The following is a 25450-nucleotide window of genomic DNA, read 5'->3' on the forward strand; positions in this document are numbered from 1 at the left end:
GCCTGTAAACGCTTCAGCACACAGGTCTGTTTGTTATCATGTCTAACTTTCAGAGAGAACAGTTAAATCAGTGCTGCCAGCTGGACGAGTCCATTTTAAGAGCCAGGGGTGTGAGAGAGTGAATGAGAAATTCGCACTTGTTATATTTGTCAGCCTTTTTTTTTAAATTTGGGGTCTGTAAATAAGCCTCTCTTTATATAGTGGCATTACTGTGTTTTTGGTTTATTTTCCTATTTGTTTTTATGAGCATTGCTCGGTAGAGGTGAAACAAACACCCCCGTCCTGTCTCGCTTCATGGTATGATCGTGAAGTGGGCTGGCTTGGTTGAAAGTCTCCTGCTGTAAAATGTAACTCTGGGGCTGTTGTGCGTTCACATCCCGGAAAGTGCGAGCGGGCGGCTGGAGGGTCAGCAGGAATGTTCGGAAGACTATTTGACAGTTGCCATGAGTAGTTTCACAAGATAAAGACTAAGAAAACGTTTGCACCTGGCCTAATTTCTGACATATATATATACACACACACACACACATCTTTATTTTGTTGTGAAGAACACAGGATGCCTGTTAAAGGAGGAGGAAGAACTGCGTATGCGAATAAAAACCAGAATGGAGGAGTAAGTAGACGTTTATGGATTTAATTACACTTGGTTTACAATCTTAAGGTGTTTACTGAATAGCACCGTGTGAAAAGAATGGACTCGACTCAGGAGTAAATGTGTTGGATGAAACTTGGTCCTGTGGAGTGGAATGTTGAATCATGAATCATGGCTTGAATCCCAAACAGCGTTGTGTTCCCTACATAAGTGCACTATATAGGATGGAATCATGGTGGTCTATGTGCACTATGTAGTTCCATATACATTCAGTAGGGATGTATGTTGGATTCAGTCCTATCCACCTGTTGGGCTTTCCTCATAAATCCAGATGTTCACCTGTTTGTGTGTTCAGCCGTTAGCATTTAATTTAACATTTTTGTCCTGCAATGTACACTTAAAATTATAAAACAAGTTTGTTTACACCTTTTCTGTAGGTTTTATTAGGTTTTATTGTCCCCCCTCTCTCGATCTTGGTTAGTACTCGGCTGATATTCTCATTCGTCATGTCAGTTTCATAGCCTGTCTGTGTTATAATATAATATTTATTCTTCACACTGGGTTGTCTGTTGCTTTGAGAAAGGGTGGCAAAGATGGGCCAAAAACACACTACGGCAGACCTGGGCATTGTACGGCCCCAGGGCCACATCTGGCCCTTTGTCTGTCCCTGACCAGTCCTTTTATAAATCCAGATGTTCACCTGTTTCAGTGTGTTTAGCCGTTTAGCATTTAACATTTTTGTCCTGCAATGTACACTTAAAATTATAAAACAAGTTTGTTTACGGGGCGGCACGGTGGTGTAGTGGTTAGCGCTGTCGCCTCACAGCAAGAAGGTCCTGGGTTCGAGCCCCGGGGCCGGCGAGGGCCTTTCTGTGTGGAGTTTGCATGTTCTCCCCATGTCCGCGTGGGTTTCCTCCGGGTGCTCCGGTTTCCCCCACAGTCCAAAGACATGCAGGTTAGGTTAACTGGTGACTCTAAATTGACCGTAGGTGTGAATGTGAGTGTGAATGGTTGTCTGTATCTATGTGTCAGCCCTGTGATGACCTGGCGACTTGTCCAGGGTGTACCCCGCCTTTCGCCTGTAGTCGGCTGGGATAGGCTCCAGCTTGCCTGCGACCCTGTAGAAGGATAAAGCGGCTAGAGATAATGAGATGAGATGAGTTTGTTTACACCTTTTCTGTAGGTTTTATTAGGTTTTTTTCCCCCCTCTCTCGATCTTGATTAGTACTCTGCTGATATTCTCATTCATCATGTCAGTTTCATAGCCTGTCTGTGTTATAATATAATATTTATTCTTCACACTGGGTTGTCTGTTGCTTTGTGAAAGGGTGGCAAAGATGGGCCAAAAACACACTACGGCAGACCTGGGCATTGTACGGCCCCAGGGCCACATCTGACCCTTTGTCTGTCCCTGACCAGTCCTTTTATAAATCCAGATGTTCACCTGTTTCAGTGTGTTTAGCCGTTAGCATTTAATTTAACATTTTTGACCTGTAATGTACACTTAAAATGATAAACATGTAAACAGATTTGTTTTATCATTTTAAGTGTACATTACAGGTCAAAAATGTTAAATTAAATGTTAACGGCTAAACACACTGAAACAGGTGAACATCTGGATTTATAAAAGGACTGGTCAGGGACAGACAAAGGGCCAGATGTGGCCCTGGGGCTGTATAATGCCCAGGTCTGCCGTAGTGTGTTTTTGGCCCATCTTTGCCACCCTTTCTCAAAGCAACAGACAACACAGTGTGAAGAATAAATATTATAACACAAACAGGCTATGAAACTGACATGACGAATGAGAATATCAGCCGAGTACTAACCAAGATCGAGAGAGGGGGGACAATAAAACCTACAGAAAAGGTATATTTTATATTCTATATAAAAGTCAAACATGTACACAGATTTGTTTTGACTTTTACCGGTATATAGAATATAAAATATACCTTTTCTGTAGGTTTTATTGTCCCCCCTCTCTCGATCTTGGTTAGTACTCGGCTGATGTTCTCATTCGTCATGTCAATTTCATAGCCTGTCTGTGTTTTTATAATATTTATTCTTCACACTGGGTTGTCTGTTGCTTTGAGAAAGGGTGGCAAAGATGGGCCAAAAACACACTATGGCAGACCTGGGCATTGTACAGCCCCAGGGCCACATCTGGCCCTTTGTCTGTCCCTGACCAGTCCTTTTATAAATCCAGATGTTCACCTGTTTCAGTGTGTTTAGCCGTTTAGCATTTAACATTTTTGACCTGCAATGTATACTTAAAATTATAAAACAAGTTTGTTTACATGTGTCACTTTTATATAGAATATAAAATATCCCTTTTTCTGTAGGTTTTATTGGTCCTCCCATCTTGGTTAGTACTCGGCTGATATTCTCATTCGTCATGTCAGTTTCATAGCCTATTTGTGTTATAATATTTATTCTTCACACTGGGTTGTTTGTTGCTTAGAGAAAAGGTGGCAAAGATGGGCCAAGAACACACTACGGCAGATCTGGGCATTGTACGGCCCCAGGGCCACATCTGGCCCTTTGTCTGTCCCTGACCAGCCCGCCTGAGGTCAACGTGAAATTACAAATTAAACATAAATAAGTCTACATCATGCACACCATACAATTCTGCAATGCTTTTATTTTGAAGGCTACTGTTTTGTTGTTTTTTAAATCATTTATGTACGTGTGCGTGTGTATGCATCGTCCTTGTTACTGTTTGTGAGATGCGAGTTAGCTGCTAGCCCTCAAAAATGTGCTAACTGGACAACAACCAAATAGAAATAACACACAGAACTTGTATAAAGTTGTTTAAGTTCTGCTGTTTGAAATACTGCAAAAAACATGCACATTTTCAATGTTGTAATGTTAAAAGAATGTTTAAAATAAAATAATGATATAATATTTGGCCTGCTCTACATTTTCATAGCCTAATCAAAACCAGACAATTTGCTGTTGTTTTAACAAAGTTAAGTTGAGCACAGTTAAGTTCAGCCTATTGGTTCGGCCCTCCACGACAGTCCAAGTTTCTCATGTGGCCCCTTGGGAAAATTAAGTGCCCAGCCCTGCACTACAGGGTGGAATCTCTAATGAGTATGACAAGATTGGATTGTCTGATTGATTTGTTCCTGGGTGCAGAATAAATCACCCGAAAACAAAGAAAAGACTGTACCGTACAGTGTTTTGGAAAAAATAAAACAAATGAATTATCTCATCTCATTATCTCTAGCCGCTTTATCCTGTTCTACAGGGTCGCAGGCAAGCTGGAGCCTATCCCAGCGGACTACGGGCGAAAGGCGGGGTACACCCTGGACAAGTCGCCAGGTCATCACAGGGCTGACACATAGACACAGACAACCATTCACACTCACATTCACACCTACGGTCAATTTAGAGTCACCAGTTAACCTAACTTGCATGTCTTTGGACTGTGGGGGAAACCGGAGCACCCGGAGGAAACCCACGCGGACACAGGGAGAACATGCAAACTCCACACAGAAAGGCCCTCGCCGGCCACGGGGCTCGAACCCAGGACCTTCTTGCTGTGAGGCAACAGCGCTAACCACTACACCACCGTGCCGCCCAAATGAATTATATTATTTAAAAAAAATACAGTACTGTGCAAAGGTTGTACACGGACACATGCAAAGATGCCTTCAGAAATAATGAAATAAAATCTTTCTGTTGTTTAAGAAATACTATAAAGAGCATTAAATAGTAATAAATCAAACATCAATATTTTTTGTCATGAAACAACCAAAAATAATAATCTGAGATACAATTAGCGCAGTTTTATAAGGAAATGAGCTGTAAGCTTTACTGATCATCTTACAGAACCAAATACAGTTCTTCCAGAGACTTTGACTGTCACACTTACTTCTTATTTTTGCAGCAAAACCCAGTAGCCTTCATTATGTCTTTTGTCTGAAAACTGTCTCTTGCATCCAGTAACATAACATAATAATGCTGCGTTCTTTACTGATATACAAACCTTTTTTTCCATTTGTAACATTTATTTTTTTCCCATTTAATCTGGAAGACTCCTCATCGTGTGGGCGGCACGGTGGTGTAGTGGTTAGCGCTGTCGCCTCACAGCAAGAAGGTCCGGGTTCGAGCCCCGTGGCCGGCGAGGGCCTTTCTGTGCGGAGTTTGCATGTTCTCCCCGTGTCCGCGTGGGTTTCCTCCGGGTGCTCCGGTTTCCCCCACAGTCCAAAGACATGCAGGTTAGGTTAACTGGTGACTCTAAATTGACCGTAGGTGTGAATGTGAGTGTGAATGGTTGTCTGTGTCTGTGTCAGCCCTGTGATGACCTGGTGACTTGTCCAGGGTGTACCCCGCCTTTCGCCCGTAGTCAGCTGGGATAGGCTCCAGCTTGCCTGCGACCTTGTAGAACAGGATAAAGCGGCTAGAGATGATGAGATGAGACGAGATGAGACTCATCATCGTCGTCACTGCTGAACCCGAGTTGGGCTTGAGGCAAACCATGTTTGATTGACTTGGCCAGAATTATAGCAGTAGGGTGGCTGATTCCTTTCTGCACACTCACACACATTCACACCTATGGGCAATTTAGAGTAGCCAGTTAACCTAACCTGCATGTCTTTGGACTGTGGGGGAAACCGGAGCACCCGAAGGAAACCCACGCAGACACGGGGAGAACATGCAAACTCCGCACAGAAAGGCCCTTGTCGGCCACTGGGCTCGAACCCAGAACCTTCTTGCTGTGAGGCGGCAGTGCTCACCAACAATCTGGAAGACTAATGTTTGTAAATCTAAAATGTTTTTGTACTGATTCAAGAATGTACAAGTCATGAATTATAAATTTATAACATATATTTTTTCCTAAAAAAAAAAAATGCAGCGTGCCTCAGACTTTTGTACACTCCTGTACATATTACCAAACCCATATATATATTTTTTTCACAAATTCTGGCAGATTGAGAAATTCTTCTGAACAAACTGTAACTGAAGCATGTTTCTATTGATATTTATTTATTTAAATTTTTTATGGTCACGTGCATGCTTATGACCTTTAAACCTTCATCTTTGACTTCCTGTTTCACTGTGGCTCAAACAAAAGGCGACGCAGGGTCATACGATGAAGATTAGAGAATACACAAATTAAATGAGTCAGAAGTTCATTAATTGGGTAATGGCTATAAAAATAGCCACATACCTAAAAAAAAAAAAAGGCCTGTTAGGACAATAATTAACAAGTTTAATAACAACAGGAGCTGTAGTGAAGCTGTCCGGAAAAGCTCCTTACCGTACTTAGGAGGATTCTCCAAGGATCACAGGTAGACATTTGCAGAAGATGTGGTCACCAAATATACAATTGGACACTTCTTCCATGCCAGCAAACGATTGTGGAAACTTCTGGAAGGCATGTCATGGTTAGATGAGACAAAAATAGAGCTTTCTGGCAGCAAGTATTCAGGGTAGGTTTGGCACAAGAGGGTTATATGGAAAAGAACCTAATGTTAAGTATGGTCGCGGATCTGTAATGTTGTTGGCTCTTTTTCTGACAAAGTCCTTGAGATCCATGTTAAGATACATGGCATGGTGGTCTGCATGAAGTACAGAGAGATTTTAAATGAAAATCCGTCTGCGTCCGCCAAGAAGTTATAACTGGGTCGTGGTTGGCTCCTCCAGCAGAATCCCAGCAGGACGATGATCCAAAATAAACATCCACATCAATGCGAAAAATGGTTCAGCATCCACCGAATCCAGCTTTTGACATGATCGTCCCAGTTCTCTGATCTTAACATGATTGAAAATCTGTGGGTGAGGTGAAGTAGAGCGGCCACAAGACAGGACCAAGGCATTCCTTGATCTCTTCAAGCATTATAGGGAGGTGGCACAGAGTACTAAATAAAGGGGTGTTAATAATTGTGCCAGAAATAGGTTTGTTAAAGGATGTCAATTTGCTTCACAATGAAATGTTTGATTTCTGTCATATTTTCAGTGTGAGGTTATTACAAAGTAATAACAAAGGAATTTTTCATAACCCTTTTCCCACTTATCTTTACCGGGGTGCCAATAATTCTGGAGATGACTGTATTTACAAGATTTAATTAATGGAGTCTGCAGTAAAAGTATAAGATCAATAGACTCTCAGAGATTTGAGGTCAGAGAAGTGGTCAGTGGGAGGGTTATTTCAAGGGTGGCACCCGCCACCCAGTGCCACCCATGTGGCCACACCCCTGATTTTTAGGCTTTAGTAAATTTTAACATTTCTAATAATATTGGGGCCCACTGCCTTAGCAAGTATTATTGGATGGGGTTGCCTCATCCAGCAGGGCAACTGAAAGTGTGTGTGTGTGTGTGTGTGTGTGTGTGTGTGTGTGTGTGTGTGTGTGTGTGTGTGTGTGTGAGAACCCCCAGTGGACGCTCATTGAGCTCGTTATTGTCTGTCTGGCTTAGCGCAGTGGGGAATGGCTCAAGCTGGGGATTACGGCTCCTATTATTTCGCGGTGCAGGAGCAGGGTGTATATATCAGGATGAGATTATTTGACAATCACAGCAAGAAACCTGTCTGTATGTTTACAGTGACCCAACATCGTAGAGCTGGGAGATTTTATGATATAATGTCAGTACTATGATAAATCACATCCCATTAATCTTTTGTAAGAGATCACATGATTCATGAGTACTGGTATAACATTGACCAGCAACATTTAGCTGATAAAACATCTCATCTCATCTCATTATCTCTAGCCGCTTTATCCTTCTACAGGGTCGCAGGCAAGCTGGAGCCTATCCCAGCTGACTACGGGCAAAAGGCGGGGTACACCCTGGACAAGTCGCCAGGTCATCACAGGGCTGACACATAGACACAGACAACCATTCACACTCACAATCACACCTACGGTCAATTTAGAGTCACCAGTTAACCTAACCTGCATGTCTTTGGACTGTGGGGGAAACCGGAGCACCCGGAGGAAACCCACACGGACACGGGGAAAACATGCAAACTCCGCACAGAAAGGCCCTCGCCGGCCACGGGGCTCGAACCCGGACCTTCTTGCTGTGAGGCGACAGCGCTAATCACTACACCACCGTGCCGCCCCGATAAAACATTTAAAATAAAATTTGGTATCAAGCATTTTATTTGACCTTTTTTTTGTGTGTGTAAAATTATTAATTTTTCTACAACCCCAAATCCAAAAAAGTTGGGACATTATATTGAAATTGAAATTAAAACAGAAAACGGTGATTTGTAAATAATCTTTGACCTGTATTGCACTTGAAACACTACTGTACATCACCACGTTATTTGATGTTTTACCTCGTGATTTTTATAGTTATCAGCTCACATGGCCATAGGCCAGTAAGCTATTGCCATCATACGTCGTCCATCCATCCACAATTCACAAAAATCGATACTCCTTCCTGAGTTTTCAATGGATTTTGATTGCTTTGTTTGGAAGATCAGGTTGTTCTAATTGTTCTCACGAAGAGCAACTTGGCTAATTATAAACGAGTCTGGTTTCTCATGGTACGGCCGTGTGAGCTACTGCCTCGCTGATTCTCTGGTTTTGGTTCTTGCAACATATTTCAAAAAAAGCTGGGATGGTAAATCATTTATCACTTTGTAATGTTACCATTCCTTCTCACAACACTGAGAAGATGTTTAGGGACTGAAGACACCAAGCGATGAAGGGTTTCGGGTGTTATTTTGTCCCATTCTTCCTGCAGACAGGTCTTAAGGTGTGCAACAGTACAGGGTCATCGTTGTCATTTTTCATTTCAAAATTCACCACACATTCTCTATTGGGGACAGAAGGGACAGGCACCCTCTTCTTCCACGGCCATGCCTTTGTAATGTGTGCAGAATGTGGTTTTCCATTGTCTTGTTGAAATCTCCCTGGAAAAGATGTCGTCTTGAACGTAGCACATGTTGCTCCAAAATCTCAGTGTACTTTTCTGCATTAATGCTCCATCACGGAAGTGTAATTCACCTTTGCTAAAGGGCACTGACACACAACCCCATACCATGACACACCCTGGCATTTAGACTTGTTGCAGGTAACAGTCTGGATGGTCCTTTTTGTCTTTGGTCCGGAGCACATGGCGTCCAATTCTTCCAAAAAGACCTGGAATATTGATTCGTCTGAGCACAATACACGTTTCCACCGTGTGATGGTCCATCCCAGATGCCTCCAAGCCCAGAGAAGTCAACGGCGCTTCTGGACACCGTGAACATAAGGCTTCCTTTTGGCACAGTAAAGTTTTAACTGGCATTTGTGGATGTAACTCTGTGTTGTAGTGCTTGAAAAAGGTTTGCTAAAGTAATCCCGAGCTCATATGGTTATAGTATCAGCTATAGATGAATGACGGTTCTTGATGCGGTGCTGTCTGAGGATTCTTCAAAGTATCCAGCATTTACCTCGATGACGCTTTGTACACTATTGGCATACATGTCAACCTATACGGAATGTCCGTATTTTATACGGATTTGATTCAATAAACTTCGTATACGGGCGTATAAATAAAGTTATACGGATTCTTTAAAAAAAACTTCAATATTTATTTAGAGCTATAATCAATTCCCACGATGATAAAAGAACGCATAACATTTACAAACGTACTGTACACCACAGACAGCCAGTAAAGAGTCTTATGAAATCGCGCGTTATCTTGTGGTAGCGAGACTTCATTCCACTTTTGATCATGCGCACACCGCATTGCGAGAATCCCGCCAACTGTGAAGTCATAGACGCCGGCTTCTGCGTAGAATCATACGTCATCCTCGCCCGAGAATAAAGATGCCTCATTCATGTGCTGCGTTTAACTGTACCAACAGGTTTACCGTCCAAACGAGATCACATGGGATTACCTTTCACAGGCGAGACTGGAAAAATACTTTTCATTGTATTTGGTCATTATAACGTAATTTTACGAACAGATTTTCCTGACTTTGTGGCTAATATGAAGTCTCGCGCATAATAGCCGCTCGGTGAAACCTGTCTCCAAACAACGAAGTATTTCCTTCGTAACTACGCTGATAACACTTTGTGTTTTTGTCAAACATTGGAGCTGTGTATTCATTCTGAAGGTTTATTGTTATTAATATTGAATAAAAAGTAACTGGGATAGATCATTGTTAATTATCATTCAAATTTTAGGTAAATTATTTTAATTTACATCTTATACGGATTTTGGAGGCTGGTTATACAGGTTTGATTGACCAAAGGTTGACATGTATGTATTGGCATTATCTTAACCAGCTTCCTGAGGTAGTCACCTGGAATGCTTTTCTATTAAAAGGTATGCCTCGTCAAAAGATAATTAATGCAATTTCTTGCATCTTAATGTGTTTGAGATCTCATCTCAGTAAATAGCCCTATTCCACAACTGTAGTAATCTATATTATGTCAAGAACCGCTCAACTAAGTAAAGAGCAACGACATCCATCATTACTTTAAGACGTGACGTGTCTTTTACTTAATAAAAATAAAGAAAAACCGTTGAATTAGAAGGTGTGTCCAGACTTTTAACTGGTACTGTACATAAGTAATAGTTCAGAGTTCTGATCTTTTATATCCTAATGGTTCCAGTTACATGGACAGCTGGTGGGAGACGCTAAACCACTAGGTCTACTCTTAGTGAGAGACATGTGAGATCTGACCGTGCGGTTTTTGAGCAGCTGGGATCTAATCCCATAGACGCCCATGAGGAAGCACGTTTAGAGGGAGGATGCTTAATTAGGCTTAATCTTACAAATGGCCTGATCTCTACCCCCAGTTTTCTTTCATCTTCCCAGTGGCAGTTTGCTTTATTATTTTTTGTTGTGATCATACTTTTTTTTTAATGTTATACAAGGGTGTTCTCTGTTTTTGTTTTTCAGCATCGGTATTTTTTGTTCAGTGCTTTAGAAAGTATGAATCATAGTGTACTTGAAGAGAGAAGTTGGTTTTGGCATGAGTGTTCATAGAGGAAGCACGAGTTCCCATGGTGCGGTTTGTTTTAGTCCAGGCACATGAAGGCTCTGTTTGCATTTGTTGTGTTTGCATGTTTGTCTCGTGCTGTGTGCAGATCAGTGGGCCTGCACTACACCACTCCCATCCACGCCTCAGATAGAGAGTTCGACAGGTTTGACGCAACATAGGATCTCAGTTTATTAGTTACAGAAATTATGTATCGTAAAACTGCACAGATTATCATCCATCCATCCATCCATCCATCCATTGTCTCTAGCCGCTTATCCTGTACAGCAGGGGTCTTCAATCCTATCCGCAAAGGGCCGGTGTAGCTGCAGGCTTTCATTACAGCCAAATTGGAGGCTCAATTGATTGTTGATTGGAGACGAGGGTAAAATGATTAAACAAGTGAAATCAGGTGTAGCTCCTGCTTGGTTGGAATGAAAGCCTGCAGCCACACTGGCCCTTTGCGGATAGGATTGAAGACCCCTGCTGTACAGTGTCGCAGGCAAGCTGGAGCCTATCCCAGCTGACTATGGGCGAGAGGCAGGGTACACCCTGGACAAGTCGCCAAGTCATCGCAGGGCTGACACAGACACACAAACAACCATTCACACTCACATTCACACCTACGGTCAATTTAGAGCCACCAGTTAACCTAACCGGCATGTCTTTGGACTGTGGGGGAAACCGGAGCACCCGGAGGAAACCCACACAGATACGGGGAGAACATGCAAACTCCACACAGAAAGGCCCCTGTTGGCCACTGGGCGGCGAACCCAGAACCTTCTTGCTGTGAGGCAACAGCGCTAACCACTACACCACCATACCACCCATGGTCATTTGTAATATTGGTTAAATAACTCAAGTTCCATGTTTTTTGTCTGGCTTCTGGCTAAAGGTCTGTGATGGTTTGACCATACTCAAGGTTGCCACCATCCATTCTTATAGGTAAAAGTACTGTGTTTTTTTTTTCTTCCGATTTTGGAAGCCTGGGCCAATAGAAAATAAGCGCGTGGGGCTGAGGTCACATGTTTCTTTATGACTGAACTTGGAGGAACTGTTTATTTCTGTTTGGGATACTCTATTTGGTACAACAGTAGTGTAACTATATGCATGTTTTCAGCACTTTTTGCAGGAGCTAAAAAGCTATGACAAAGCAACTAAATTAATCTACTAATAGTATTCTGCCATGTTAATTTTCCAATATTGAACCAACCAGGAATGCATCACGCCTACATACTTCAGTTTCTGCCTGATTTTTGCATGAAATTTCCAGTCCAAAAATCCAGTTTAAGATGAGGTTGCGTTTGCAGAAATGTTTTTAACGTAACACTTCTGAACTTTTTAAGGTGTTACTTCAAATTTTTCTCCTAACCTTTAAGACTGTTAATGCAAATGTTCCCATAATGGTAAATAATATTTCCATAATTTAAAATCCCTTTTTAAAAAGTCCCAGATTATAAACATTATAGGCAAAGGTATGTGGACACCTGACCATGGTACTCATGACAGTGGGGATTTGCCCATTCGTCCACAAGAACATTAGTGAGGTCGTGCTGAGGAGGCCTGGGGTGCAGTCAGTATTTCAGTTCATCCCAAAGGTATTCATTGGGGTTGAGGTCAGGGCTCCGTGCAGGATACTCCAGTTCTCCCACATTAAGTCATTTTTAAACTCACTTTATTTCTTAATTAACGTGTTATTCAATTACGTTTTCGGTTTTAGTAACCATACGTATATCGTGACTCGTATTGGCAACTAATTGCAATTAAATATTATACTTATCGGCCTAGGCAGCACGGTGGTGTAGTGGTTAGCGCTGTCGCCTCACAGCAAGAAGGTCCGGGTTCAAGCCCCGTGGCCAACGAGGGCCTTTCTGTGTGGAGTTTGCATGTTCTCCCCGTGTCCGCGTGGGTTTCCTCCGGGTGCTCTGGTTTCCCCCACAGTCCAAAGACATGCAGGTTAGGTTAACTGGTGACTCTAAATTGACCATAGGTGTGAATGGTTGTCTGTTACCCCTTTTCCACCAAATCAGTTCCAGGGCTGGTTCGGGGCCAGTGCTGGTGCTGGTTCACAACTCGTTCAACTTGCGAGCCAGCTGAGAACCAGTTTGCTTTTCCATAGCTCGCAGTGCTAAGGGAAGCCACGTCATTACGTCACTGTATACGTCAGTTACGTCGCTACGTTTGCATAAACCTTGGCGCGAATATCGAAGCAAAAACAACGCGGAAGAAGCAGCAGCAGCAACAACAACAACAATAATAATGGATGACTTCGCGTTTGTACAGCTGCTGCTTCTCGTCGCTTAAAAATGGCGATCTTTTGCGGTCTTGTTATTGTTGTCGGTCTTAACAACTCCGCCCCCCCGCTGACGTAAGCAGTTCTTTCCTCTGGCCCAGCAGAGAGTTGGTGCTAGCCTGAAACCGTTTTTTTCTGGCCCCAGAGCCAGTTCTTTGTCAGTGGAAACAGAAAACCCGGTTCCAAACTAAGCACTGGCCCCGAACCAGCCCTGGAACTGCTTTGGTGGAAAAGGGGCATGTGTCTATGTGTCAGCCCTGTGATGACCTGGCGACTTGTCCAGGGTGTACCCCGCCTTTCGCCCCGTAGTCAGCTGGGATAGGCTCCAGCTTGCCTGCGACCCTGTAGAACAGGATAAAGCGGCTAGAGATGATGAGATGAGATGAGACTTATCGACCTATTTGGTTTTTAGCCATGTTGAATTTAGTTCGTTTGGTCCACGGCAGGCGTCGCTTATCCGCACGATCTTCACGAGACTTGTGCGAGACTTCGAAACGTGACGTGTCAGCCAGGTGTCCATGACGCCATTTTGAAAACTGTTTTCCAAACGAAATATTGCACAAAAATGAGTTTAAATGACGATTACTGCCTACTTTTTTCAAACTTTCCTGATTGCTGTCAAAACAAACAAAACTTCCGGCTTGATTACGTCAGCATTCGAAAGAGGGCGCGCGCGTCTTTTGACAACTTTGGCACTTTGATTTCCGCTGTACGTTTTACTTCCGTCCTACGATGTCTCGTACAGGTCTCAACGAATCTCATTTACGGCCATTGCTTTGACATATGGACTGATATATCGCATATTTCTTTTTTAAAGATTTTTTTTGGGCTTTTTTCACCTTTATTGGATAGGACAGTGTAGAGACAGGAAATGAGTGGGAGAGAGAGACGGGGAGGGATCGGGAAATGACCTCGGGCCGGAATCGAACCCGGGTCCCCGGATTTATGGTATGGCGCCTTATCCACCTGAGCCATATGAGTGTTTGAAATATTGCATATTTCAAACACTCATAACTTGCTATAGCAGTGACAAAATAGCTATCAAAAATGCATTCTGATATTTAATAAAATGAGAAATAGAACTTTGATGATAAAAAAATTTGCCTTCAGTTCTCCTTTAATAAACCAGGGTGAAAAGGGAAAGTGTAATGCTACAGCATACAGAGATGTTCTATACAATTGTGTGCCTCCAATTTTTTTGTGGCAGCAGTTACAGGCAGAACCACATATGGGGGGGGTTCATGGTGCGGTGTCCATGTACTTTTGGTCATATAGTGTATTACTGAATGTTTTTGGTAACACCTGTTTGTCACCTCACCTCTGGATGTTTGTTTGTTTTTTAAAATTACTTTTGTGTTCAGCAGTTGGTGGAATAACTGGGATTCATTTGCGTCGTCTCTTAATTGTCTCATTCTCATTATCTCTAGCTACTTTATCCTGTTCTACAGGGTCGCAGGAGCCTATCCCAGCTGACTACGGGCGAAAGGCGGGGTACACCCTGCACAAGTCGCCAGGTCATCACAGGGCTGACACATAGACACAGACAACCATTCACACTCACATTCACACCTACGGTCAATTTAGAGTCACCAGTTAACCTAACCTGCATGTCTTTGGACTGTGGGGGAAACCGGAGCACCCGGAGGAAACCCACACGGACAACATGCAAACTCCGCACAGAAAGGCACTCGCTGGCCACGGGGCTCGAACCTGGACCTTCTTGCTGTGAGGCGACAGCGCTAACCACTACACCACCGTGCTGCCCCTTCTTAATTGTGCCAAAATAATAACTTTTTCTCATTTCAGTCTGTATCGTGCTGCCTTATTGCAGTAGAATGCCTGGAAAAATATGTGCTCTGCCTAAACAAATATCTTACCTTATGCAATCAAACATCTGCAGCTTGTTTTCATATATGAGAACATATTCAAATCGGAGCTGGGCTGCAAGTCGACGCCCAGTTTGAGTCCCTGTGTGTAAAAAAAAAAAAAAACCCAAGGGAGATGATTAGTGTTTGAAAAACGCTATTAAAGAATTGAACTTGATCTGTTTAAATTGTTTTGTCCTTTCTGCTTGTTAGGATGGACCTGTGGGAGAACGATACCTCTCACCGCAGCTGGCAATTACCTCATGGTGTTTGTCTTCCTCCACAAGGCAAAATCCACAGAGGTCTATTTTTGTCTTGTAGACCTTTATGCTATATACCAGACCTGGGCATTTTCCGGCCCGCGGGCCGCATCCGGCCCTTTGGTTCATTCTGACCGGCCCGCGTAAGGTTAATGAGAAATTACAAAATAAACGTATTTTCTAATTTTACCTCATGCATGGACTGAATGTGCATTGCTTTTATTTTGAAGTTGTGTTCAACAAAAACGCAATGCGCGCGACATGAAAATGACATGAAATCCCACGAAACCTAATCCCGCGATAACTACTTCTGTAATTTGTCCAGACCAACCACAAACTTGTACGTCATCCTTCAAACGGTCCAGCCAATCACATAGTGTGACGTCACCAGCAGGCGCCGGAGCCGATCTCCGGCGAAAAGCACCAAATGAGGTGATTAAACTACAAATGTGGGCATCATTATTATAATATGATGTATCTTGCTTGATATTTGGAGTAGAAAGACAATACTGTGATGTCTATTGTGTTTTGGGGTGAATGTGACTGGAAAAAAAAAAGTACAAACGTTCACATTTTGTTAACCATTGTTTTGGGAAATTTGATTGAATAAATGACATTTTTGTAAGGCAACCTCATTTTTTCCATACTCTTACCAGTCTTAGCAGCTTGTAAAAACAATGTTATTTACTGCTTTATATAAAGAAATACAATTAATATTATGCAGAATTTAGTTCAGCCTTTTGGTCCGGCCCTCCACAAAATTTTCTGTTTCTCATGTGGCCCCACGGAAAAAATAATTGCCCACCCCTGCTATATACCGTACTGATTGATTTTCTTTATGAACTACATGGGACTGTTTTCACTCCTGCTGAACTTTAAAAAGGCAAAAAAACAGGAGATGGACATCATGAGACCGTGATCATGATCAGTGTATTATTGGTTAGTGGAATGTAGTCGGGCAAAACTTCTTCCTGTCGTCATATTCTTTGCTTGTTCTTGTTTACCAAGTCAATGTCCATACTAGGTGAAAAAATGCTTTCATTTTCCCTCCTTGAAAATGGCTTGTTAAAATTTTGTTACATTCCAAAGTTGTTATTTCCTTTCAGAGCATGACAAATGACTTCAGTGTTATCTGTAGTCCCACAGGATGAGAAACATTTACAGGCTACTTCTCGTGCAGCTTGTTTTTCTCTCTGATCTTTGCTACGCCTTTGAGTTTCAACATCGATCCTATATCAGCAACGAACGCTATCAGAGAGATAATAGTTGAGAGATCTGGGGAGATTCATATTCACCCTCCTGATCACTTCATGTCTCTCGGTGTGAAACAGAATAGCAAAGAGTTTCAGGTTTTCCATCGTTCATGACTCATTTCATCAGGGCGTGATTTCTGTCTTTTTAATCTGTGTGTTCATTTCAGTAAATTAAGCCAATTTATATTCTGCACACTCCCACTACTTTGCAATAACAGGATGTTTGCCGAAGCCGGCAGGCATCATTTTTAAAGGTTTAATATTTTGATTTCCCCTGGGAAACACTTGGATTACAGATAGATTTTTCCTTGTTCACATTAAACCATTTTGGCAGCAATGCATTCTTTCACAAAAGGGAATTACATTCTATTTTTTCTCTTTTGCAAATAATATAACCATGATAAACTGAAATATTTATATTAATTACAGTAGATTTCAGTGCAGCACCATGGTGGCACTTTGAGCCACAGCGCTCTGCATTGCCTTTAGAAAGTGTGTGACTTCCTGCAGATTCTTGGAGGAACAATGAACGGATCCCCAACTTTTGATAGCAGAGCTGATAGTGAAGCCCTGAGGGAGTAGCCACTGATGCAGGAACATGCTACGGAGAAATTTAAGGCACACTTAATGACGATCTGCCATTTTGCATTGTGTATTAGTTTAATTAAATAAGTATTTCATTGTGCTATGGTGTTTAAAACAGTAAGATATACAGACAGGTTCAAAGGTTTGCATCCGCCCATGGTTTTGAAAATGTATACATATATTTTTTTTAATTTTATGTATATTTTAATATTCATTGTAAAGTGGTGCTTGAAAGTTTGTGAACCCTGTAGAAATTTCTGCATAAATATGACCTAAAACATCGTCAGATTTTCACACAAGTCCTAAAAGTAGATAAAGAGAACCCAGTTAAACAAATGAGACAAAAATATTATACTTGGTCATTTATTTATTGAGGAAAATGATCCAATATTACATATCTGTGAGTGGGCACCCTGTTTTATTTAAAGAACAGGGATCTATCAAAGTCTGATCTTCACAACACATGTTTGTGGAAATGTATCATGGCACGAACAAAGGAGATTTTTGAGGACCTCAGAAAAAGCGTTGTTGATGCTCATCAGGCTGGAAAAGGTTACAAAACCATCTCTAAAGAGTTTGGACTCCACCAATCCACAGTCAGACAGATTGGAGGAAATTCAAGACCATTGTTTCCCTCCTCAGGAGTGGTCGACCAACAAAGATCACTCCAAGAGCAAGGTGTGTAATAGTCGGCGAGGTCACAAAGGACCCCAGTGTAACTTCTAAGCAACTGAAGGCCTTTCTCACATTGGCTAATGTTAATGTTCATGAGTCCACCATCAGGAGAACACCGAACAACAATGGTGTGCATGGCAGGGTTGCAAGGAGAAAGCCACTACTCTCCAAAAAGGCCATTGCTGCTCATCTGCAGTTTGCTAAAGATCACATGGACAAGCCAAAAGGCTATTGGAAAAATGTTTTGTGAACGGATGAGACCAAAATAGAACTTTTTGGTTTAAATGAGAAGTGTTATGTTTGGAGAAAGGAAAACACTGCATTCCAGCATAAGAACCTTATCCCATCTGTGAAACATGGTGGTGGTAGTATCATGGTTTGGGCCTGTTTTGCTGCATCTGGGCCAGGACTGCTTGCCATCATTGATAGAACAATGAATTCTGAATTATACCAGCGAATTCTAAAGGAAAATGTCAGGACATCTGTCCATGAACTGAATCTCAAGAGAAGGTGAGTCATGCAGCAAGACAATGACCCTAAGCACACAAGTCGTTCTACCAAAGAATGGTTAAAGAAGAATAAAGTTAATGTTTTGGAATGGCCAAGTCAAAGTCCTGACCTTAATCCAATGGAAATGTTGTGGAAGGACCTTAAGCGAGCAGTTCATGTGAGGAAACCCACCAACATCCCAGAATTGAAGCTGTTCTGTATGGAGGAACGGGCTAAAATTCCTCCAAGCCGGTGTGCAGGACTGATCAACAGTTACCGGAAACGTTTAGTTGCAGTTATTGCTGCACAAGGGGGTCACACCAGATACTGAAAGCAAAGGTTCACATACTTTTGCCACTCACAGATATGTAACATTGGATCATTTTCCTCAATAAATAAATGACCAAGTATAATATTTTTGTCTCGTTTGTTTAACTGGGTTCTCTTTATCTACTTTTAGGACTTGTGTGAAAATCTGATTTTGTTTTAGGTCATATTTATGCAGAAATATAGAAAATTCTAAAGGATTCACAAACTTTCAAGCACCACTGTACACTTTGTCTATGAAAATAGTGTTGAAGTTAGTTAAAACAAGGAAAAAATAAGTTTGCCATTACCTGCTTGGTCTCCATACCTGATTTGAAACATCTGGAAGAGCTAGGACAGATGTGTTAGGAAGTAAAAGGAGAAGTATTGAATAACAAGACTAGATATGAAAGTGCCAGGAGGTAAGTAATCAAAGCAAAGGATGAGCATACGACTTATTAGAGAATAGTTATGTCACCTTCAAAAAATATATTTTTTCAAAAATTTAACATACACTGCTTTTCACTAAGTTTGTTCCTTGCGATACAGAACTAACAACTGTGAAACGGGTTTTTTGTTTTGTTTTAATCCTGTTCTAAGGTTGTGCAAACTTTTGCACACCATGGCAACCAAAGCATCAATGAGACATTTGTTTTCTGACTCCTCTTTAAATTCCACATTTGATGTTTCTTCTCTCCCTGATTTAGACATGTTTTTGTTTTCATGTTGTATACACACAGCCCTGATACTATCTATTTCTGAACATACCACAATCTGCGAGGAATTCCAAACATGTGAGCAATTCAAAATCTCATTCCGTGAGTCTGATCTCTGGCAGACAGCTGGGAGGAGGAGGAGGAGGAAGAGAAGTGAGTCACCGTGAACCCGGGGGATCGGGGAAATGAATGAGGCTGTTTGTCAGCGTTGTGTGAGATGCGTTTCCTCAATAGCATCCATTGTCCTTCAGTAAAAACCCAACACAGGCCGAGCTTGAACAGAGAGAGCGCCTGAGAGGAGAGCCGCTCTGTGGATGACGGAGAGAGCTGGAACACTTAAAACTTTTATAAAACTCCACCGTGCATATTTTTAAACACGAGTTTAATGGACTTTTCCAAGAAGACATGGATCTAGAAATAAATCCTTTTAGCAACCACTGAATCAGAGCTTTTTAGACTCACAGGATCTCAGCACTGAAATTTTGTCATTTGAGATCTTTTTTTTTTTTTTTTTAAATCAGGAAATGTCTTATTCTCATCTCATTATCTCTAGTTGCTTTATCCTGTTCTACAGGGTCGCAGGCAAGCTGGAGCCTATCCCAGCTGACTACGGGCGAAAGGTGGGGTACACCCTGGACAAGTCGCCAGGTCATCACAGGGCTGACACATAGACACAGACAACCATTCACACTCACATTCACACCTACGGTCAATTTAGAGTCACCAGTTAACCTAACCTGCATGTCTTTGGACTGTGGGGGAAACCGGAGCACCCGGAGGAAACCCACGCGGACACGGGGAGAACATGCAAACTCCGCACAGAAAGGCCCTCGCCGGCCACGGGGCTCGAACCCGGACCTTCTTGCTGTGAAGTGACAGCGCTAACCACTACACCACCGTGCTGCCAAAATCAGGAAATGAATATTCTAAATAAAATCGCCTCTAAATCTAAGTTATTTCTAGTAGGCATACTGCACACAAGTTCTATACTTTAAATGCCTCTTTAGGAGCAACTGAAGGAGACAATGAAATTTATACTCATTTAGTTCATTAGGTTTCACAAATGTTCCTTCATTTTCACAAATGGCCAAATAGTGTAAATTAAAATCATCATAAAAGTAAAAATCAAAAAAGGATCCATTATATTAGGTTATGAGTGAAAGAACCTCTGAATGAGATATTAAGTAATGTAGGAAACACTTCATACCTACCATTTGTGCGTGCTGTAATAGGAAATCCATCAGTCGCAGGATGTAAAGTGGAAGCCTGTCATCATTTCCAAAGCTGATCATTTTCCTATAACATTATATTCTGAAGTGTTTCACTCATTGTACACCACAATTACAATTTATGAAAGAATACACTTTTTATCAGTTTCTTCTTCCAGCTTGTCCCACTTATGTGTGTGGGATCGCTGCCACGTAGACACATGATATTAATTGGAGCAGAGTTTTGCATCAGATGCCCTTCCTGCCGCAACCCTCCCATTTTCCAGGCTTGGGATTGGCACCAAATGGTGGCTGAGTTCCCAGACAACCAACCATTCACACCTATGGGCAATTTAGAGTAGCCAGTTAATCTAACTGCATGTCTTTGGACTGTAGGGGAAACTGGAGCACCCGGAGGAAACCCACACAGACACGGGGAGAACATGCAAACTCCACACAGAAAGGCCTTCATTAGCCACTGGGCTCAAACCCAGAACCTTCTTACTGTGAGGCGACAGTACTAACCACTACACCACCATGCCACCACTTTTTTTTTTTTTTTTAAATCAGTTTATAGTAACATTAATGTTGTGGAATGTCTCTGATGCAAGTTAGTTCCCGTAATCAGTTGCCTTATAAACAGTTATTTTGTCGTTTTCTCTTGAAAGTAATGAGCCAAAAAAAAAAAAAAAGCAGCTTGGTTACTAAGAAACTGCAAAACTTTAAGGTGGGGTTTACATTAGACCGTATCAGCGGATCATCAGATCAACGTTTTTAAAAACGATTAGCGTGCACACAGCAACACCAATACACGATTCGCGTGCACACAGCAACGCCAATACACGGAGACGCTAATCACATGACTAATTCGGCACGTAAGTTGAAATATGTCAGTGCGGCTCATCGCTTCCTCCTCAGCGGCTGCGCTCCAAATCACTCTGCCCTGAACAGCGAGTGCCCTCTGGAGGGTGCGCACTCCGGCCCTGCACAGCTCACAGACCGCGCGAGTGAAGTGCACGAGCAGTGATTCGGGACTGAGCCGCTGTGCGCAAGTCACTTACCACTTGCAAGTGGAAGGATGGCAAGCCTAAAGACAATCATAACTACACAATGGGCAGTATTTGCATCAGTATTTGCAGTATTTTCATACTTTTATACTCTTTAATGAAAGGTGATACAAGGCGGAAGTCCGCGCCGTTTTTCAGCAGTCGCGTCACATGACCAACGCCAGCGAATCAGGAAGGTGGATGTCACAGTGACGTTGTCCAATGACAACGCCAGCTAGAGCTCAGCACAGCGTTTCCGCGTATTCTCAACGTTTACACAGCACCGGACCAGACACGATCTGGATTGAATACGTGGACGCTGGCGGATTCCCGTTTCCCGGTGTTTCCAGGCGTTTTAATGTAAACGGACAGTGCATCCGCGAAGAAAACGAGACAGATACGGTCTAATGTAAACTTGGCCTTTGTTGCAGATTTAACTATGACATTTACATTACTGACAGTGGAGACTCCTTCAAAAATGTTCAACAAACATCATCTTCACCCTCCTAAAGATAATCAGCATTTTTGCGCTGTCTTCACCACAATGGTAGGCGCAATGTACAACTGATCATTTTTACCACAAAATTTAAGTGGTGATGCGTCGTCAAGACACGTTTAAAAACCGAGATTGTTTATACAGATAGCCCACTGTACATGTTTCTAAATCTCAAAAAAAAAAAAAACACGGTTCTGGCTTTGGTCATCGTTTGGATAAAATGAAAGAAAACACACACTTTTGCTACGTAACCTGTGGAGGCTCTTCTTATTGGCTGTACTTTGAAAAGGTCAGAGTAAACTTGGTCGAAGTTTATTTTTAGTGAGCTTTGAACACAGCACCAAGGCATTATGGCTTTATCCGTAAGGAAACAATGGCTTCTCTGGCGCAAAGCAGGTTTGCATCTGATCATCATCTGATTTTAAAATCTGTTTATTATCACATGGAATATCTGCCATTCAGTTCGCTGTGTATAAGCTGTTACTATAGAAACAATGCATCAGAAGGTCTCATCTCATTATCTCTAGCCGCTTTATCCTGTTCTACAGGGTCGCAGGCAAGCTGGAGCCTATCCCAGCTGACTACGGGCGAAAGGCGGGGTACACCCTGGACAAGTCGCCAGGTCATCACAGGGCCGACACATAGACACAGACAACCATTCACACTCACATTCACACCTACGGTCAATTTAGAGTCACCAGTTAACCTAACCTGCATGTCTTTGGACTGTGGGGGGAAACCGGAGCACCCGGAGGAAACCCACGCGGACACGGGGAGAACATGCAAACTCCACACAGAAAGGCCCTCGCCGGCCACGGGGATCGAACCTGGACCTGCATTAGAAGGTGGATTGAGCAAATTAATATAAACCTATCATTGATCTTACAGTCGGGACTACTGTCCACGCCGTGTTTATAATACAAGAATTTAACAGTGCTATTATACAGTACACTCAGGTGGCACAGTGGTGTAGTGGTTAGCACTGTCACCTCACAGCAAGAAGGTCCTGGGTTCAAGCCCCGTGGCCGGCGAGGGCCTTTCTGTGTGGAGTTTGCATGTTCTCCCGTATCTGCATGGGTTTCCTCCGGGTGCTCTGGTTTCCCCCACAGTCCACATGCAGGTTAGGCTAATTGGTGGCTCTAAATTGACCGTGAGTGTGAATGGTTGTGTCTCTGTGTGTCAGTCCTGTGATGACCTGGCGACTTGTCCAGGGTGTACCCCGCCTTTCGGCCGTAGTCAGCTGGGATAGGCTCCAGCTTGCCTGCGACCCTGTAGAACAAGATAAGTGGCTACAGATAATGGACGCTCACCGGCCACTTTAATAGGAACTTGTTCTTGATTCTAAGGAGTGGAACCCAATGTGGTGTTCTGCTGTTGCATGCTGAGATGCTTTTCTGCTCACCACAGTTGTAAAGAGTGATTATATGAGTTGCTATATCCTTCCTGGCAGCTCTGGCCATTTTCCTCTGACCCCTCTTATCAACAAGGCATTTGTTTCCACCCACAGAACTGTCACTCGATGTTTTTTTATTTTTCGCACCATTCTGTCTGTTGTGTGTGAAAACTCCAGGAGATCAACAGTTTCTGAAATACTCAAACCAGTCCGTCTGGCTCAAACCAACACCCATGCCACAGTGAAAGAAAGTCACACTTTGAGATCACGATTTTTCCCGTTCTGATGTTTGACGGGAACATGGATTAACTGAAGCTCTTGATTTGTATCTGCGTGATTTTGTGCTCCTGTCCAGGGATTGGCTGATTAGAGAACGCCATAAAACAGCAGGTGGATGGGTGTTCCTAATAAAACGGCTGGTGAGTGTACAGTATAACGTTCTATAATACCTCATATGCCTTTATAGCGACCTCTAACTTCTTTCATACCCTATGAGCTAGTTTACGTAAGTTATATTCAGAATCAGCACACTCTTTTAGTCATCATACACATCAGTCACGCATGCCATACGTACTTTATATATTATGGTCACGGCAAAAATTTCACTTCTATCTTTGTAAACTATTTTTCTGTTGATTTTTTTTTCTTTTATTGCAGGATACAACTTATTTATTTTACATTTGCTTCCTTTTTTTCCATTTTGAGACAGAATTCCTCATTTGAATTTCTGCCTCTGAGTAAAGACCCAGGTGGCATGGTGGTGTAGTGGTTAGCGCTGTCGCCTCACAGCAAGAAGGTCCTGGGTTCGAGCCCCATGGCCGGCGAGGGCCTTTCTGTGCGGAGTTTGCATGTTCTCCCCGTGTCCGCGTGGGTTTCCTCCGGGTGCTCCGGTTTCCCCCACAGTCCAAAGACATGCAGGTTAGGTTAACTGGTGACTCTAAATTGACCGTAGGTGTGAATGTGAGTGTGAATGGTTGTCTGTGTGTCAGCCCTGTGATGACCTGGCAACTTGTCCAGGGTGTACCCCGCCTTTCGCCCGTAGTCAGCTGGGATAGGCTCCAGCTTGCCTGCGACCCTGTAGAACAGGATAAAGCGGCTAGAGATGATGAGATGAGATGAGTAAAGACCCATGATTTGTTTCACTTGTAGGTGTTAATCTGTGTCTCGTGTCTGTCCTTAGAAAATGCGATGAATGAGATTGAATGTTTTAATATCAGTACGTTATGACATAATCACTCTGAAGAGAAGTGATATCTTAGAGTTAAATATTAATCTCTTTTCTCATAAGTAGTTTTAGGAGAGATAATAGGGAAGCTTGTGCTGGTTAATTTATTGTGATATTGCTAATTTTTTTCAGGCAAAAAGTTATAAAGCCAAAGTTTTCCTCATCTCATCATCTCTAGCCGCTTTATCCTGTTCTACAGGGTCGCAGGCAAGCTGGAGCCTATCCCAGCTGACTACGGGCGAAAGGCGGGGTACACCCTGGACAAGTCGCCAGGTCATCACAGGGCTGACACATAGACACAGACAACCATTCACACTCACATTCACACCTACGGTCAATTTAGAGCCACCAGTTAACCTAACCTGCATGTCTTTGGACTGTGGGGGAAACCGGAGCACCCGGAGGAAACCCACGCGGACACGGGGAGAACATGCAAACTCCACACAGAAAGGCCCTCGCCGGCCCCGGGGCTCGAACCCAGGACCTTCTTGCTGTGAGGCGACAGCGCTAACCACTACACCACCGTGCCGCCCCAAAGTTTTCCTGTGGAAGGAAAATCTATCACACGGGCCGTGTTTTACTTATGTTTTGATGTCATCAACCTTTTGCTGGTTTGGAAATACCCAGTGCTGCATTCACACTCAGCACCTTTTTTTTTTTAACACAGCACAGTCTGTCAGCTTTCTCACTAGTTCTGAGGTTCAAAACTGCACTAAGATGCACTTCTTCTTCTGTCCAGTCCTCAAATTGGAATGACTCTAAACTCCTGGGTCTCAAGACTGCTGAGAGATTGCTGAACTCCAGTTCAGATCTCGGCTTTTTTTTTTTTTAAACCCAGAAGTTCTTTGAAGGAGCCTCTGTCTGAACTGGGAGCACCCACGCACTCGGACATTAAAGTCATGAAGTATAATGCCAAGACTCGTGCCTGTCCATTCTGTGGGTTATTGTCCAGAAGGAAACGTTTGCCCCGTGGGGCGTAGATTAGTGTGTGGTACATGAAGAAAGAGTGTCCGGTGTCCATCAGATTACCTTACAGCGCACAACAGATAGCCTTTACCTGATTGGCCACTGGGGAGCTCAGTGGGCAGAACAAGACACCCTGTTTGTCCTCGTAGACCCTTG

General features: G+C 42.8%; 1 protein-coding gene across 3 annotated transcripts in view; it reads left to right on the forward strand.

Annotated features, from left to right (window-relative positions):
- The first annotated feature begins 345 nt into the window (after nt 1–345).
- Nucleotides 346–25450, forward strand: part of LOC132893319 (tight junction protein ZO-2) — a 129113-nt gene continuing 104008 nt past the window's right edge. Inside the window, exons 1-2 of one of the 3 annotated variants that reach the window (XM_060932331.1) lie at nt 587–613; nt 23459–23522. In XM_060932331.1, the coding sequence (XP_060788314.1) occupies nt 588–613; nt 23459–23522 (90 nt within the window). In that variant the 5' untranslated portion in view covers nt 587. Of the gene's footprint in view, nt 614–23458; nt 23523–25450 lie in introns of all 3 variants that reach the window. The other 2 variants (XM_060932330.1, XM_060932332.1) reach the window with 2 other exon arrangements.

The sequence above is a fragment of the Neoarius graeffei genome, chromosome 10, assembly GCF_027579695.1.
Source record: "Neoarius graeffei isolate fNeoGra1 chromosome 10, fNeoGra1.pri, whole genome shotgun sequence".
In the NCBI taxonomy this organism is placed as follows: Eukaryota; Metazoa; Chordata; class Actinopteri; order Siluriformes; family Ariidae; genus Neoarius; species Neoarius graeffei.